At 36.2% G+C, this 19,508-nt stretch overlaps 1 protein-coding gene across 10 annotated transcripts in view; it reads right to left on the bottom strand.

Moving 5' to 3' along the window:
• LRRFIP2 (LRR binding FLII interacting protein 2) overlaps positions 1-19,508 on the bottom strand; it is a 122,447-nt gene that overhangs the window by 18,115 nt on the left and 84,824 nt on the right. For 8 of the 10 annotated variants that reach the window (XM_036867869.1, XM_036867863.1, XM_036867865.1 and 5 more), the window contains 2 exons: positions 7,490-7,582; positions 4,796-4,888 (listed from right to left, as the gene is read on the bottom strand). In XM_036867869.1, the coding sequence (XP_036723764.1) occupies positions 4,796-4,888; positions 7,490-7,582 (186 nt within the window). The remainder of the gene's footprint in view (positions 1-4,795; positions 4,889-7,489; positions 7,583-19,508) is intronic. The other 2 variants (XM_036867870.1, XM_036867873.1) reach the window with 1 other exon arrangement.

Genomic DNA, 19,508 nt, shown 5'->3' with positions numbered 1-19,508 from the left:
ATGAAAACACGATGACCCAAAACCTATGGGATGCAGCAAAAGCAGTTCTAAGAGGGAAGTTTATAGCTATACAATCCTACCTCAAGAAACAAGAAAAATCTCAAACGACCTAACCTTACACCTAAAGCAATTAGAGAAAGAAGAAGAAAAAAACCCCAAAGTTAGCAGAAGGAAAGAAATCATAAAGATCAGAGCAGAAATAAATGAAATAGAAACAAAGAAAACAATAGCAAAGATCAATAAAACTAAAAGCTGGTTCTTTGAGAAGATAAACAAAATTGATAAACCATTAGCCAGACTCATCAAGAAAAAGAGGGAGAGGACTCAAATCAATAAAATTAGAAATGAAAAAGGAGAAGTTACGACACCACAGAAATACAAAGCATCCTAAGAGACTACTGCAAGCAACTCTATGCCAATAAAATGGACAGCCTGGAAGAAATGGACAAATTCTTAGAAAGGTATAACCTTCCAAGACTGAACCAGGAAGAAATAGAAAATATGAACAGACCAATCACAAGTAATGAAATTGAAACTGTGATTAAAAATCTTCCAACAAACAAAAGTCCAGGACCAGAAGGCTTCACAGGTGAATTCTATCAAACATTTAGAGAAGAGCTAACACCCACCCTTCTCAAACTCTTCCAAACAATTGCAGAGGAAGGAACACTCCCAAACTCATTCTATGAGGCCACCCTCACCCTGATACCGAAACCAGACAAAGATACTACAAAGAAAGAAAATTACAGACCAATATCACTGATGAATATAGATGCAAAAATCCTCAACAAAATACTAGCAAACAGAATCTAACAACACATTAAAAGGATCATACACCATGATCAAGTGGGATTTATCCCAGGGATGCAAGGATTCTTCAATATACGCAAATCAATCAATGTGATACACCATATTAACAAAATGAAGAATAAAAACCATACGATCATCTCAATAGATGCAGAAAAAGCTTTTGACATAATTCAACACCCATTTATGATAAAAATTCTCCAGAAAGTGGGCATAGAGGGAAGCTACCTCAACATGATAAAGGCCATATACGACAAACCCACAGCAAACATCATTCTCAACGGTGAAAAACTGAAACCATTTCCTCTAAGATCAGGAACAAGACAAGGATGTCCACTCTCGCCACCATTATTCAACATAGTTTTGGAAGTCCTAGCCACGGCAATCAGAGAAGATAAAGAAATAAAAGGAATCCAAACTGGAAAAGAAGAAGTAAAACTGTCACTGTTTGCAGATGACATGATACTATAAATAGAGAATCCTAAAGATGCCACCAGAAAACTATTAGAGCTAATCAATGAATTTGGTAAAGTTGCAGGATACAAAATTAATGCACAGAAATCTCTTGAATTCCTATACACTAATGATGAAAAATCTGAAAGGGAAATTAAGGAAACACTCCCATTTACCATTGCAACAAAAAGAATAAAATACCTAGGAATAAACCTACCTAGGGAGACAAAAGACCTGTATGCAGAAAACTATAAGACACTGATGAAAGAAATTAAAGATGATACCAACAGATGGAGAGATATACCATGTTCTTGGATTGGAAGAATCAATATTGTGAAAATGACTAAGCTACCCAAAGCAATGTACAGATTCAATGCAATCCCTATCAAATTACCAATGGCATTTTTTACGGAACTAGAACAAAAAATCTTAAAATTTGTATGGAGACACAATAGACCCCGAATAGCCAAAGCAGTCTTGAGGGAAAAAAACGGAGCTGGAGAAATCAGACTCCCTGACTTCAGACTACACTATAAAGCTACAGTAATCAAGAAAATATGGTACTGGCACAAAAACAGAAACATAGATCAACGGAACAAGATAAAAAGCCCAAAGATAAACCCACGCACCTATGGTCGACTAATCTATGACAAAGGAGTCAAGGATATACAGTGGAGAAAAGACAGCCTCTTCAATAAGTGGTGCCGGGAAAACTGGACAGCTACATGTAAAAGAATGAAATTAGAACACTCCCTAACACCATACACAAAAATAAACTCAAAATGGATTAGAGACCTAAATGTAAGATCAGACGCTATAAAACTCTTAGAGGAAAACATAGGAAGAACACTCTTTGACATAAAGCACAGCAAGATCTTTTTTGATCCACCTCCTAGAGTAATGGAAATAAAAACAGAAATAAACAAATGGGACCTAATGAAACTTCAAAGCTTTTGCACAGCAAAGGAAACCATAAACAAGACGAAATGACAACCCTCAGAATGGGAGAAAATATTTGCAACGAATCAACGGACAAAGGATTAATCTCCAAAATATATAAACAGCTCATGCAGCTCAATATTAAAGAAACAAACAACCCAATCCAAAAATGGGCAGAAGACCTAAATAGACATTTCTCCAAAGAAGACATACAGATGGCCAAGAAGCACATGAAAAGATGCTTAACATCACTAATTATTAGAGAAATGCAAATCAAAACTACAATGAGGTGCCACCTCACACCAGTTAGAACGGGCGTCATCAGAAAATCTACAAACAACAAATGCTGGAGAGGGTGTGGAGAAAAGGGAACCCTCTTGCACTGTTGGTGGGAATGTAAATTGATACAGCCACTATGGAGAACAGCATGGAGGTTCCTTAAAAAACTAAAAATAAAATTACCATATGATCTAGCAATCCCACTACTGGGCATATACCCAGAGAAAACCATAATTCAAAAAGACACATGCACCCCAATGTTCAATGCAGCACTAACTACAATAGCCAGGTCATGGAAGCAACGTAAGTGCCCATCGACAGACGAATGGATAAAGAAGATGTGGCACATATATACAATGGAATACTACTCAGCCATAAAAAGGAACGAAATTGGGTCATTTGTTGAGCCGTGGATGGATCTAGAGACTGTCATACAGAGTGAAGTAAGTCAGAAAGAGAAAAACAAATATCGTATAATAACGCATATATGTGGAACCTAGAAAAATGGTACAAATGAACCAGTTTGCAGGGCAGAAATTGAGACACAGATGTAGAGAACAAACGTATGGACACCAAGGGGGGAAAGCAGTGGAGGGGTGGGGGTGGTGGTGTGATGAATTGGGCGATTGGAACTGACATGTATACACTGATGTGTATAAAATTGATGAGTAATAAGAACCTGCTGTATAAAAAAAAAATAAAATAAAATTCAAAAATTAAAAAAAAAAAGTGACACAGACACTAAGTAAGCAAATGCTGTTGGAAAAATGGCGCCAAAAAAAAAAAAGCCAAATGAACACATTATTATATACTACATATAAAGAAGATACCCACTTATTCATTCAATAATACCAAGAAAATTTAAAAGTCAAATAATTTATACTGTAACCATCAGTACATCTTTTGGGTAGAAAAAAATTTTTGTTTTATTTTGAATAGCTATTGGACTGAAAGATTTGGGAGTTTTCTATGGCTGGTCCAAAATAATCAGTTTAATATGCTAAAATAAGTATACAAAATAGAAATCATGGACCTGCAGATCTGTGCTAAAGAAAATTATGTAAAACCCTAAAAGAAGCCCATTCTAAATCGTGACCAGATTTCAACTTAACTTTACAAATTACCTGCTTTGTGCTATACACTTGTTCACATCTCATTTTAAATTGCCCAAGTAAAAAATTCAAATAGAATCAGTAGTTCACAGTCACAGTTCAAAACTCTTAACAGAGTTGTTAATTAATACCTCAGAAGGTTTTTCCAGCTTTAGATGGAATTTCAGGAACTTGGTATTTTAGCATCAGAAACTCTAAAAGGTAGCTTTCTTTCTTTAAAACTTCTTGGTCTACCACACTTTAACAAGTAATTTTGTTTCCCAAGTGTCTATTGAGAGGATAGGGTCCTTGGAGGTGTGAAATGACCTGGATACCAGAATGCCCCTAACTATGGAGGGTGTGATCCAGAGGGCTTCACATCCACGCCTGTCCACCACAGGTGCTCTCAGGGATTTTGGCCAGCTTCTCCCTACCCCACCTAACCTCAGGTAGAAAGGAGGCTTCCTAACTATGTCTTCAGGCCAAGGGTTTCCTTCTCTCTTTTCCCTCCACGCTGCCCTTCCCTGACAAGTTAAGCCTCTGTGGAACAGAGAGCTCATATGTCATGAGGTGTAGGTGGCTTGCCAGTCAAAGGCCACAGGGGATGAACTGGCAGGGATTTTTTCAGCTCCAGTGTCCTTGGAATCTACCTGAAGGGCTTAGCAAAAAGGCACTGAAGACTTTTTCCTTATCTGGGCCCCTGCTTTGGGGAGTTGCAAGGATATGATTAGAGGTGACATCATAGTTTGGCAGCTCCAGCAAATCTTACATTCCTATCCACTTCCGTAATTAAAATGATTTTAATCTCTTCCTATTTTATTCACCAAAGATTTATGGGATGCTAATAACTTTTCCCCCACCCCCTATCCTCTTGCTTCTTATCTAAATTCTTACAATGTAAGGATATCAAATTAGCCACAGAGTTTGAATTAAATGCCTGTGGCTGTTTCTGCATAAAAATCCTGGGGAAATAAAGAACAACTTCCTTAGAAAGTTCCTACTTGTAGGTTTTACAAGCCCAGAGTCAGCTGGAGAGAAGAGTTCTTTCCAGGCATAGGATCAGGTTTTCCCATGGAAGTTTCTGTCTTCTGCTTATTCATATTTCACTCTGTATAAATGCTCTAAAAATAGTCAAAGGACAGAATTTTAGGAATCTCTAAGTTAAATTTACATTGGTCTATTCCTCATCAATGAGCTTTGGGCCGAAGCCCAATTTCATCTCATACCCTAATGTTTTTATCTTTCCAAAGCAGTGTCTCCTGGAGTTCAAACACCTCTTTTGTGATGGTGTCTATTCTCTGCTGCATACGCTGATTCTCCTGCAGAGGAAAGGGGAAGAGAAGTAATAAAAGAGCAGAAAGAAAAGGAGGACAGGGTTAGAGGGAGGAAAACAGAACAAAAATAAAGCTGATAAAGAAACTTAACAAAAGCAGAAAGTCTGTGACCAACAGGAAGGATGACATCCAGTGTCTTAGAAGGAAAGATGACATCCAGCGTCTTGGCGCCGTGTCGCTATGACAGCAAGCGAGGGGACTGGGGGCAGCTGCTCCAACCACAGCTATGAGGCAGCAAGCCAGCTGGGGCTTCTGTGTACACCCAGCTCCACACATGTACTCTTCCTCTCATAAGTGCCTTTCCCCCAAACACTGGCCAACTTACACTTTTAGAGAGGGAAATTCAGATTTTCTTATGAACAAATGATCCTTATCACAGACAACAAGCAGTAGTTTTGAACCCTATTTTTTTAAGAAGAACTAAAAAACTACAAGAGGGACATAGCTCAATCATTTTGAATTCCTGTTAGCAGAATCTATGATAGCAAGAACATCATAAATTACACATTTCACATCAGTTTTGAGAAAAACTAGATTTTTAGCATTTAGCAATTCTTAACTCTTCTGACTAGGCACTGATGTTCAATTTATACTCTCTTATATTTAGCAGGTTCTTTTATGCATTATTGGTAAATTATCATCTTCCACTTTCCCTACTCATACATTTCTCATCTACTTTACCACGTGGTTCTCCATTCTAAAGACCAAAAAAACATTATTTTGGCATAGTCAGGATTCTTCAGTTATAAGTAAATGTGCATATTAACATCTGAAGGATGTTAACTCTAAACATAAAGAATACTTAAAACTAAGGTTTTAAAAGTTTGTACACCCAGCACCCTGGGCTTTTAAATTGGAAACCATACTGACAAATTGTAAAAATCAAGCATTAAAATAGCTCTTAAATGCAATCATCAAACTAAAAACTAGAACACTTAACCAATTCTAACATAAGTTACTGAACTTGAGAAGCAGCTCCCAAAGTAGTTTTATTATTCTTTGGAAATCATATGGGGAAAAGTACATATTTTAATTAGAAAAAGAAATAACAAGTGGCTGGCATATTGACACACACAAAAGAGGACAAAAAGGGAGAAGAATTCACGTGATTTTTAACTGCCAGCAGCATACAGAGTTTGGATAATATTCTTCTTGCCATATATGGAGAAACTAAGACAACTAACTTCACATGTAATCTGATATTTTCAAAGGGTTATCTGTGTTTGCATTTAGAATTCAAAAATTCTATCTGCTTTCAGCAGGCTATGTTCAATTCAATTATTCTCAAGAATGACAAAAAGAGTAACACAAATCCACAAAAAGAGTCACTTCTTTTCTTCTATTAAATGGTTTTTAAAGTCATTTATAGGGGGAGAGATTAAGTGAGGCAGGCCCATGGGGGAAGAGGAAAAGAAGGAGGGAAGGGGGGGTGGTTCTGAAGGACGAGGGACAGGGCTGAGTTGAGCGTGATGCATGTGGCATCTCCGGGGTTGTCACGAGCTGGCCTTCCTGGGACTTCCCTGGTGGTGCAGTGGTAAAGAATCCGCCTTCCAATGCAGGGGACACAGGTTCGATCCCTGGTCGGGATACTAAGATCCCACATGCCTGAGGCAACTAAGCCCACGTGCCACAACTACTGAGCCCACGCACCCCGGAGCCCACGTGCCACAACTAGAGAGAGAAAACCCACGTGCCACAACTAGAGAGAAGCCCATGCGCCACAAAGAAGAGCCTGTGTGCCGCAGTGAAGACCTGACGCAGCCAAAAAATAAAAAATAATTTAAAAAATGAATCAGAAATAGATTATTTTAAAAAAAAAAAGCTGCCTTCCTGATATCACCATGGCATCAACACTAAGTTAACATTAGACATGCTTGATAACCTCACCAAGAAAGTGAGCATGACCCCTTCCCAACAAACCTCACCCCATATTTATAAAAAATGACAATCTCAAGAGGAAAACCACATTTAAAGAAAAACAGAGATGCATGCAAGCTGGCAGGCACAAAAGGATGATACATGCTTTCAAAGATTTCTTGGAGTCCCACACTCCTCCTTCCCTCCTAGGATGTTGCTGTGGCCCTCAGAGCTCCTCCACCTCAGGAACCTGAGTCACAGCCCCGGGCAACCTTCACCTTTTGTCTGCTATCAGGCGTCTTGACACAATTTCTTCTTTTCACTTAGCCATCTCAGAAATGCACCTACCTGAGCGACGATCAAACTTCTTATTCCCCAAGAATCATGTTCCCAAATATAACATTCACTACATTCCAAAGAATCACGGTACTCTGTAATGTTTCCTTTTGCCCATTTCCTAAGATATCTTTAGGAAACAATATGCTTAGGAATAAAAGACAATTATAAAAGCTTCTGCTATTAAAAGGCGAAATAGTTACAGGGTTCACAGTATTAATTTTTTAAGCCTGCCTTCATGTTTCACGTTTGTAAGATTTTAGGGTACAGCCAAATGTGAAGAGACAAGTTTGTTTGTGGCATTTTAACTCCCTTCCCTCCCAACACACATGCCCTCATCCAATTCAGTGCATTTTTTCCAAAATTAAGTATTTCCACAGTTCATGTACATACCTCAATAAGCTCATCTCTTTGTCGGAGGCCTTCTTTAAGTTCATCCATCTTATGCTGTAGCACACTACACGTATGTTTCTGCCTTTCTAACTCCTGTTATTAAACAAATGATACGGTTAACACAGATCATGGCACATGACAGACTGGAACATCTACAATATACCATTAAGCAGCTAAGTGTGATCTCCAGAAACACACCTGCACTGCCCATGTATTGTTAACTTAGAAAAATTCTGTATTCTTTGGAAAGGCTCTGAAAATTCTCAATTTTCATCTCATACGATTATATATCTAGACAACCCAAACTAATCAATGGCAAAATTACAATGAACAATGAAATGACTTGGTAAAGTAACAGGTTATAAAATTAACATATAAAATTCAATAATCATCACAGATCAAAATGAAACCTAGAGAGAAGATATAATAAACACAATATCAAAAAATAAAATAAATACATACATGTAAAATTACAAGATATACCCAAAATAGATATGAGGAAAATTATATAAAACATTCCTGGAAAACAGAGAAGTAGGACTGAACAAATGGAAAGGCATCTTCTTGGATGAAAAGACTCAGCATCACAAAAATACCTGTTTCGCCCTAAATTAATCTATACATTTAATGCAGTCCAAATAAAAATACCATCAGGTTTTTCTCATCAGAGTAAGACAAGTTGATTATAAAGTTTATTTGGAAGAAAAACAAGAAAAAAAAAGCTAGGAAAACACAAAATGAAAATGAAGAAAGCTAACCTTACTAGATATTAAAACATATTATAAGGATTATACAATTAAAACAATGTTGTAATGGCTCATGAATACAGACCAATGGAGTAGAATAGAAAATCCAGAAATAGACCCAATTACATATACAAGTACATTAAACAACAACAAAACAAAGAGAGCAGCTCAAATCAATGAGAAAAGATAGACTCTTAAATGAGTAATGTTGGTATAACTGGATATACACATGGAAAAAGAAAATTGGAACCAAACTTCGTACCATACACCAGAACAAATGCACAGAAAGAAAAGAGAGAGAGAAAGACAGGCAGAGAGAGAGAGAGAGAGAGAGAAAGAAGAAAGGAAGTAAGAACATATAGTTACTAGAGAAAAGATGAGTGAACTGCTATAACCAAGGAGTGGGTAAGAATTACCAAAAAATGACTCAAAAATCCACAAGCAAGAAGGGGAAAGGGGTAACAAATAAGACTACATAAAAATTAAAACTTTTGAATGGCAAAAAACACTACAAGCAAAGCAAAAAGACAAATGACAATAAAAAATTTTTACAATTTATATTTACTACCTTTCCATATAGAGAGCCTCTAAAATTAGAAATAGAGGAAAAAACCCACTATTATATAGAACAATAGGCTAAAAAAATGGACAGTTCACAGAGAAAGAAACAAATTGCTTTGAATATGAAAAGATGCCCATGCTAAGGGAAATGTAAATTAAAACTGTATTTCTCACTGAAACACCAGTAAGAGTCCAAAAACCTGACAATATACTCAGGGAAAAGTAGTGTGGAGAAGGAAACAGACCCTCTCATTTGTGGGAATGCAAAATTGTATAACCCCTATAAAGGAGAATTTGTTATATCTAGCAGGATTACCACACCTTTTGACCTGGCAAACTCACTTTTCTGACTCCCATAGATACCAGCAAAAATACAGAAAGACCTATGCAGTACATTCATCTTTGTAGGACTGTTTTTAACAGCAAGAGACTGCAAACAACTCAAACGTCCATTAATAGGGAACTGGTGGAATAAACTATAGTACAATGGAATAAGTGTACAGTGATAAGAAAAGAACAAGGAAGCGCTCTCTATACTACAATCATCAGGTGATGAAATCCAGATGCAGAACAATATAGTATGCTTCCATTTTCTAAGAATGGAGGGATACAAATATGTGTGTGTGTGTGTGTATATGCGCATATAAACACACAAACACACACATACATATTTTTGAATGGCCAAAAAATGTCTTCTTAAGATTAAAAAAAATGGAAGGATAAACCATTTAATTAAAAAAATTTCCTTAGGCAGTCTACCTGAAAAAGTATTCAGTGTAATGATAGTAAAGATGATCCAAAATCTTGGAAACAGAATGGAGAAAATACAAGAAACGTTTCACAAGGACCTAGAAGAACTAAAGAGCAAACAAACAATGATGAACAACACAATAAATGAAATTAAAAATTCTCTAGAAGGAATCAATAGCAGAATAACTGAGGCAGAAGAACGGATAAGTGACCTGGAAGATAAAACAGTGGAAATAACTATTGCAGAGTAGAATAAAGAAAAAAGAATGAAAAGAATTGAGACCGTCTCAGAGACCTCTGGGACAACATTAAACGCACCAACATTTGAATTATAGGGGTCCCAGAAGAAGAAGAGAAAAAGAAAGGGACTGAGAAAATATTTGAAGAGATTACAGTTGAAAACTTCCCTAATATGGGAAAGGAAATAGTCAAGTCCAGAAAGCATAGAGAGTCCCATACAGGATAAATCCAAGGAGAAACATGGCAAGACACATATTAATCAAACTATCAAAAATTAAATACAAAGAAAAAATATTAAAAGCATTAAGGGAAAAGCAACAAATAACATAGAAGGGAACCCCCATAAGTTTAACAGCTGATCTTTCAGCAGAAACTCTGCAAGCCAGAAGGGAGTGGCAGGACATATTTAAAGTGATGAAAGGCAAAAACCTACAACCAAGATTACTCTACCCAGCAAGGATCTCATTCAGATTCGACAGAGAAATGAAAACCTTTACAGACAAGCAAAAGCTAAGAGAATTCAGCACCACCAAACCAGCTTTACGACAAATGCTAAAGGAACTTCTCTAGGCAGGAAACACAGGAGGAGTAAAAGACCTACAAAAACAAACCCAAAACAATTAAGAAAATGGTAATAGGAACATACATATCGATAACTACCTTAAATGTAAATGGATTAAATGCTCCAACCAAAAGACATAGGCTGGCTGAATGGATACAAAAACAAGACCTGTATATATGCTGTCTACAAGAGACCCACTTCAGACCTAGGAACACATACAGACTGAAAGTGAGGGGATGGAAAAAGATATTCCATGCAAATGGAAATCAAAAGAAAGCTGGAGTAGCAATTCTCATAGCAGACAAAATAGACTTTAAAATAGACTATTACAAGAGACAAAGAAGGACACTACATAATGATCAAGGGATCAATCCAAGAAGAAGATACAATAATTGTAAATATTTATGCACCCAACATAGGAGCACCTCAATACATAAGGCAAATGCTAACAGCCATAAAAGGGGAAATCGAGAGTAACACAATCATAGTACGGGACTTTAACACCCCACTTTCACCATTGGACAGATCATCCAAAATGAAAATAAATAAGGAAACACAAGCTTTAAATGATACATTAGACAAGATGGACTTAATTGATATTTATAGACATTCCATCCAAAAACAACAGAATACACTTTCTTCTCAAGTGCTCATGGAACATTCTCCAGGATAGACCATATCTTGGGTCATAAATCAAGCCTAGGTAAATTTAAGAAAATTGAAATCATATCAAGTATCTTTTCCGACCACAACGCTATGAGACTAGGTATCAATTACAGGAAAAAAATCTGTAAAAAATACAAACACATGGAGGTTAAACAATACATTACTAAATAACCAAGAGATCGCTGAAGAAATCAAATAGGAAATCAAAAAATACCTACAAACAAATGACAATGAAAACACAATGACCCAAAACCTATGGGATGCAGCAAAAGCAGTTCTAAGAGGGAAGTTTATAGCAATACAATCCTACCTCAAGAAACAAGAAACATCTCAAATAAACGACCTAATCTTACACGTAAAGCAATTAGAGAAAGAAGAACAAAAAAACCCCAAAGTTAGCAAAAGGAAAAAAATCATAAAGATCAGAGCAGAAATAAATGAAATAGAAACAAAGAAAACAATAGCAAAGATCAATAAAACTAAAAGCTGGTTCTTTGAGAAGATAAACAAAATTGATAAACCATTAGCCAGACTCATCAAGAAAAACAGGGAGAGGACTCAAATCGATAAAATTAGAAATGAAAAAGGAGAAGTAATGACACCACAGAAATACAAAGCATCCTAAGAGACTGTTACAAGCAACTCTATGCCAATAAAATGAATAACCTGGAAGAAATGGACAAATTCTTAGAAAGGTATAACCTTCCAAGACTGAACCAGGAAGAAATAGAAAATATGAACAGACCAATCACAAGTAATGAAATTGAAACTGTGATTAAAAATCTTCCAACAAACAAAAGTCCAGGGCCAGATGGCTTCACAGGTGAATTCTATCAAACATTTAGAGAAGAGCTAACACCCATCCTTCTCAAACTCCTCCAAAAAATTGCAGAGGAAGGAACACTCCCAAACTCATTCTATGAGGCCACCATCACCCTGATACCAAAACCAGACAAAGATACAACAAAAAAAGAAAATTACAGACCAATATCACTGATGAATATAGATGCAAAAATCCTCAACAAAATACTAGCAAACAGAATTCAACAACACATTAAAAGGATCATACACCATGATCAAGTGGGATTTATCCCAGGGATGCAAGGATTCTTCAATATACGCAAATCAATCAATGTGATACACCATATTAACAAACTGAAGAAGAAACACCATATGATCATCTCAATAGATGCAGAAAAAGCTTTTGACAAAATTCAGCACCCATTTATGATAAAAACTCTCCAGAAAGTGGGCATAGAGGGAACCTACCTCAACATAATAAAGGCCATATATAACAAACCCACAGCAAACATCATTCTCAATGGTGAAAAACTGAAAGCATTTCCTCTAAGATCAGGAACAAGAGAAGGATGTCCACTCTCACCACTATTATTCAACATAGTTTTGGAAGTCCTAGCCACGGCAATCAGAGAAGATAAAGAAATAAAAGGAATACAAATTGGAAAAGAAGTAAAACTGTCACTGTCTGCAGATGACATGATACTATATACACAGAGAATCCTAAAGTTGCCACCAGAAAACTACTAGAGCTAATCAATGAATTTGGTAAAGTTGAAGGATACAAAATTAATGCACAGAAATCTCTTGCATTCCTATACACTAATGATGAAAAATCTGAAAGAGAAATTAAGGAAACACTCCCATTTACCATTGCAACAAAAAGAATAAAATACCTAGGAATAAACCTACCTAGGGAGACAAAAGACCTGTATGCAGAAAACTATAAGACACTGATGAAAGAAATTAAAGATGATACCAACAGATGGAGAGATATACCATGTTCTTGGATTGGAAGAATCAGTATTGTGAAAATGACTATACTACCCAAAGCAATGTACAGATTCAATGCAATCCCTATCAAATTACCAATGGCATTTTTTACGGAACTAGAACAAAAAAATCTTAAAATTTGTATGGAGACACAAAAGACCCCGAATAGCCAAAGCAGCCTTGAGGGAAAAAAACGGAGCTGGAGGAATCAGACTCCCTGACTTCAGACTATACTATAAAGCAACAGTAATCAAGACAATATGGTACTGGCACAAAAACAGAAATATAGATCAATGGAACAAGATAGAAAGCCCATAGATAAACCCACACACCTATGGTCGACTAATCTATGACAAAGGAGTCAAGGATATACAGTGGAGAAAAGACAGCCTCTTCAATAAGTGGTACTGGGAAAACTGGACAGGTACATGTAAAAGAATGAAATTAGAACACTCCCTAACACCATACACAAAAATAAACTCAAAATGGATTAGAGACCTAAATGTAAGATCAGACGCTATAAAACTCTTAGAGGAAAACATAGGAAGAACACTCTTTGACATAAATCACAGCAAGATCTTTTTTGATCCACCTCCTAGAATAATGGAAATAAAAACAAAAATAAACAAATGGGGCCTAATGAAACTTAAAAGCTTTTGCACAGCAAAGGAAACCATAAACAAGACGAAATGACAACCCTCAGAATGGGAGAAAATATTTACAAACGAATCAATGGACAAAGGATTAATCTCCAAAATATATAAACAGCTCATGCAGCTCAATATTAAAAAAACAAACAACCCAATCCAAAAATGGGCAGAAGACCTAAATAGACATTTCTCCAAAGAAGACATACAGATGGCCAAGAAGCACATGAAAAGATGCTCAACATCACTAATTATTAGTGAAATGCAAATCAAAAGTACAATGAGGTGCCACCTCACACCAGTTAGAATGGGCGTCATCAGAAAATCTACAAACAACAAATGTTGGAGAGGGTGTGGAGAAAAGGGAACCCTCTTGCACTGTTGGTGGGAATGTAAATTGATACAGCCACTATGGAGAACAGCATGGAGGTTCCTTAAAAAACTAAAAATAAAATTACCATATGATCTAGCAATCCCACTACTGGGCATATACCCAGAGAAAACCACAATTCAAAAAGACACATGCACCCCAATGTTCAATGCAGCACTATTTACAATAGCCAGGTCATGGAAGCAACCTAAGTGTCCATCAACAGAGGAATGGATAAAGAAGATGTGGCACATATATACAATGGAATATTACTCAGCCACCAAAGAAATGAAACTGAGTTATTTGTAGTGAGGTGCATGGACTTAGAGACTGTCATACAGAGTGAAGTAAGTTAGAAAGAGAGAAACAAATACTGTATGCTAACACATATATATGGAATCTAAAAAAAAAAAACAAAAAAAATCGGTTCTGAAGAACATAGGGGCAGGACAGGAATAAAGATGCAGATGTAGAGCATGGACTTGAGGACACGGGGAAGGGGAAGGGTAAGCTGGGATGAAGTGAGAGAGTGGCATGGACATATATATACTACCAAATGTAAAACAGGATATGTAGTATGAAAGAATTATTATTATTAGCTAGTGGGAAGCAGCCACATAGCACAGGGAGATCAGCTCGGTGCTTTGTGACCACCTAGCGGGGTGGGGTAGGAAGGGTGGGAGGGAGACGCAAGAGGGAGGAGATATGGGGATATATGTGTATATATAGCTGATTTACTTTGTCATAAAGCAGAAACTAATACACCATTGTAAAGCAATTATACTCCAATAAATATGTTAAAAAAATTTCCTTAAGGAAGGAAGAAATCAGGATGAAGAGAAAGAGACAAAAGACTGACTTCTTTGAATATATTTTCTTTATTGATTTGATTCAGATCTGTGTAAATAATTCACAAAATTATAAAACAAAAGTAAATTTAAAAGCAATTCATTGTGGAAGCAACCCAAGTTTCCATCAACAGATGAATGGATAAACAAAATGTGGTACATAAATACAGTGGAATAGTATTCAGGAAGGAAATTCTGACACATGCTACGACATGAATGAATGCTGAGGACATTATGCTAAGTTACATAAACCAGTAACAAAAAGACAAATATTATATGATTCCACTTATATCAGGTACCTAGAAAAGTCAAACTCACAGAGACAGAGAGTAGAATGGTGGTTGTGAGGAGCTGGAGGAGGAGGAATTGGGGAGTTGTTTAATGGGTACAGAGTTTCAGTTTTGCAAGATGAAAAGTTCTAGAGATCTGTTACACAACGATGTGAATAAACATTACTGAAATGTGCACTTTAAAATGGTTAAGATGGTAGATTTTGTCATATGCTTTTACCAGAATTAAAGGTAATTTCATAATAAAAATTTAAAAAGCAATTCCTAAGTATTGAAAATAAAATGTAGTGAACCTAGCTATATACGTCCAGTTAGTAGTATAAGCACAGAGAAACTATTTCAAGTAACTTTCAAAAACAACGGTTGTACTATACATAACCTAGAAGCAAAATAACAACCAAACAGAAAAAAAAACAAAAAAACTTTTAACTATTTTCAGTAATTATACTGTTGGTGGTAATGTTGGCATTGCTATTCTAGGTATTGTGGGACAAAGCAACGAAAATAGACTATAACATAATTACTAGCGTCCCTAGTGACTCTGAGAACTGGGAGTGGTAGTGTGGGAAGAAGGAGATATACATATATAAGACAGAAGAGGTCAAGTAAAAGCCCTACATCCTGAATATAAACTAGAACTATAAGCATAACATATTTTGACTTTAAAAACAAAAAAAATACCCCATATACATATTTCCCTGATATAACCACTAAAAAGGTCTATAAACAGTTACCATCTTGGTGGCAAGTACACCCCTAGCACCCACACTACTCCACTAAAAGAGAACCAGGGCTCCTTGTAATAACAGCTGATTTCAGGTCTGGAGCAGGAAGTGTACCAGACGAGTCCAGAACACTTACTTGTGCTAGAAAGCAAAGAAGCTATCACAACCAATTAGACTCACATCAAAATTAGTTGGGAATCAACCTGAAGATGTTCACATTAGTTAAAGGTGGGACAACCTGAAAATCAATAAGAATAAAAGCTACAATGGATTGAAATCATCGAATGCTTGAATTCTTGCCTTCATAATTATTTTTTAAAAAATAATTGGGCACTATGAGAAGATGCCAAACAACCAGTTCCTTAATTTGAAAACTTATAAACAAAGGAAAAGAATCAAGTTTTTATCTTGCCTTTCCTATGTAAACTGTCTCATTGAGTAATAAGAGATGAGGGGAAATTTCTCTTTAAAGACGGACTTACACTAATAAATAAAGCATAGGAAAGTGAAAAGACAGCCCATGGAATGGCAGAAAATATTTGCCAACCATGTATCTGATAAGGAACTTGTATCTAGAATATACAAACTCTAACAATGCAGTAACACAAAGATAATCCAATTTAAAAATGGGCAAAGGATCTGAACAGACATTTCTCCAACAAAGATGTACAAAGAGTCAGTAAGCATATCAAAATATACTTGAAATCATTGGTCATCAGGGAGATGCAAAGCAAAACCGCACTGCTAGAATGGCTAGGAAAAAACTCAGATAAAAACAAGTGTTGGTGAGGATGTGGAGAAATCAGAACCTGCTTACACTTGCATACACTTGCTGGAGGGAATGGTGCAGTCGCTTTGGAAAAGGGTCTGGTTATTCCTCAAATGGTTAAACATAGAGTTGCCATATGACCCAGCAATTCCACTCCTAGGTGTATATGTAAGAGAAAGAAAGACTTATGTCCACACAAGAACTTGTACACAAATGTTTATAGCAGCGTTATTCATCATAGACAAAAAGTGAAAAAACACCAGATGTCCATCAACACATGAATGGATAAACAAAACGTGGTGTACCTATACAATGGACTATTGTTAGGTCATAAATAGGAATGAAGTACTGATGCATGCACCATACAGGTGAACTTGAAAATATTAACCAAAGTGAAAGAAGCCAATTATAAAAGACTACAAATTATATGATTCCATTAATATGAAAGTCTAGAAAAGGGAAATCTATAGAGACAGAAAGTAGAATAGTGGTTACTTAGGGCTCAGGGGAGTGAGAGATAGCTAAAGGGTACAGGATTGCTTTCTGACGTGATGAAATATTCTAAAATTGTGGTGATGGTTGAATTTGTCTGTGAAGATACAAAAAAACCACTGAATTGTACACTTAAGATGGATGAAGTGTATGGTATGTGAATTATATCTCAATAAAGCTGTTTCAAAACAATAAAAGAAAATGAAAGAAAACAGTAATGATAAAATTAGAATATCTCATTTTGCAACCCCTAATCCACTAATGGATATAAGTATCCAGCTACAGCATCACAGAGAGAGGTGCCATACATCTGGCCCTCCTGAAGGGTTTAGTCTACTTCTCTATGAAGTAGACTAAACCCGTATTTGATTAAACCTCTAAACCTAACTAACTATTTACAGGAAATACAGAGGAAAAAGGAGCATGGTAAAGAACGACAGTAATGAAACAGCAAAATCCCCAAGACTGTCAGAAACTGTTAAAAGAAAAGCAATCCAGTTTCTTCAGCACATAAATTTCAAGGGAAAAAAGGAGGTGATAGGAAACCTATAAATAAAAACAGACTTATAAGACATGACAACTAATTCCAATGTGTGGAACTTATCTAGATCCTGATTGTTTTTTTAAGTGTGAAAAAGAACAATCATTTATGACATTGAGACAACTGAAATTTTAACAATGACAGGATATGTAGTATGAAAGAATTATTATTAATTTTTCAGATGTGAAATGGTCTTGTGGTTATATTTTAAAAAAAGAGAGTCCATGTCATTTAAGTTCATATTAAACTCATATTAAAATGTGGGGTATTTAGGACTTGCTTCAAATAATGTGAGTGGGGGAAGTAGACAGGGCAAAATTGGCCATACATTGATGGTTTGTTAGGGGTAGGTAATGGGTTCAGGAGAGCTTGTTATACTCTTCTTCTTTTTTATTTTTTTTGTATGTTTAAAATCTGCCATAAAAGATTTTATTAAATCTCAGATAAGCTTAAAAAAAAAAAAAAAAAAGGAAAAAAATTCCCTACTATAATGAATAGCTATTAAGAAAAGAATAATACACCTGAGACATTCCTCATCAGGCATTCTGTCCCTGAAGTAGGTACAGAGACAATATTTAAGATGCAGTTACCATAATTCCAGCAGAAAACACTAAAGACATTTTGAAAAATGGTATGAATATTATTCTCTAACCTCACCATCTGCTGCTATAATGAAACATACCAGAGTGCCTGACCTCTTTGTATGTCTCTGAACAGGAACATCTACTGCACGAGGCAATATCTGTTTAGGAGAAGAGAGCTCAGGGTGAAGGTACAGCAGAGAGAGACACGACCACAAAGTCTTCTGCATCGCAGTACCTGAAGCAGATCCCCAGGGTATTAAAAAAAGCATACAGATTTTTCAAATTCAAAAAGCACAAGGTTTAAAAACAAAAACAAATTGAAAAACCACAACTCTGTATACTAAGACATCTCCGCATCTTAGAAAATTATAGGAGGGAAAAATGAAGTTGGTTAAAATAGCTTATCACAGGGACTTTTTTTTATTTTAAAAATGCTCAAGGACATTTGAGAAGATGGAAAGATAAGAACTCGTTTTAGGACTGATCATTAAATACTTAACATGAGATTTTCTTCTAATCTGTTAGAAGCAAAGAGCCAGAAATAGCTATGAAAAATGTGTGGGAAGGCAGAAAAGGAGTCCAAGGACTAAGAAAAGTATGACAGCTCAGACACTCCACAATTAGCCTATGAGATACAGGAAGAATCAAAGAGGAAACATCTATTGTCACCAAATCTTCAATGAGCCACTGTCATCAATATGAAAATACCCAGAGGCCTCTTTGTCACTTTATCTAGACACAAGTTTTCTTACTCTAACTTTTTTGTTAATAGACACTATTTTTTTCCGAGGAGTTTTAGGTTTACGGCAAAATGGAGCAGAAAGTACAGTGTTTCCATATACTCCCACTCCTCTCCCCACCCCTCAGGAACAGCCTTCCCCCACTATTAACATCCCAAACCAGAGTGGTACATTTGTTACAATCACTGAACCTACATTGACACATCATTGTCACCCAAAGCCCATAGTTTACATTAGGGTTCGCTCTCAGTGCTGTACATTCTATGAGTTTTGATAAATGTATAATGTATCTACCATTATACTATGATACAGAATAGTACTGCTGCCCTAAAAATCTCCTGCCTCTGCCTCTTCATCCCTCCTTTCCCCAAACCCACTACAAATACTTCCTAACACTTTTTAAAAGTGACCAAAACAGGCTGGAATGAGCATTTTTGGTCCTCAAGGAAAGAAATCCCTACAGAGTCTACAGTGATAATGCTGGTCCCTTAGAGGTTATATTAACAGCTTTTCTCCCTTTATTATGTACAAATACAGATTGTTGTTGTTTCTAACAATTCACCAAAGCTCATCTCCTAAATTATTATTATTATTATTTTTAAAACTTTTGCAATGTACTGGCAACTCATTTCTTGACAGTAATATCCACTTGTCCTCTGCTTGGACTGACTAAAACGCTTCTAAAAAACCCAATAAG

The sequence above is a fragment of the Balaenoptera musculus genome, chromosome 11 (genome assembly GCF_009873245.2).
Source record: "Balaenoptera musculus isolate JJ_BM4_2016_0621 chromosome 11, mBalMus1.pri.v3, whole genome shotgun sequence".
NCBI classification, from domain to species: Eukaryota; Metazoa; Chordata; class Mammalia; order Artiodactyla; family Balaenopteridae; genus Balaenoptera; species Balaenoptera musculus.
The sequence above is the reverse complement of the archived record's forward strand: the minus strand, read 5'-3'. Positions and strand labels throughout refer to the sequence as shown.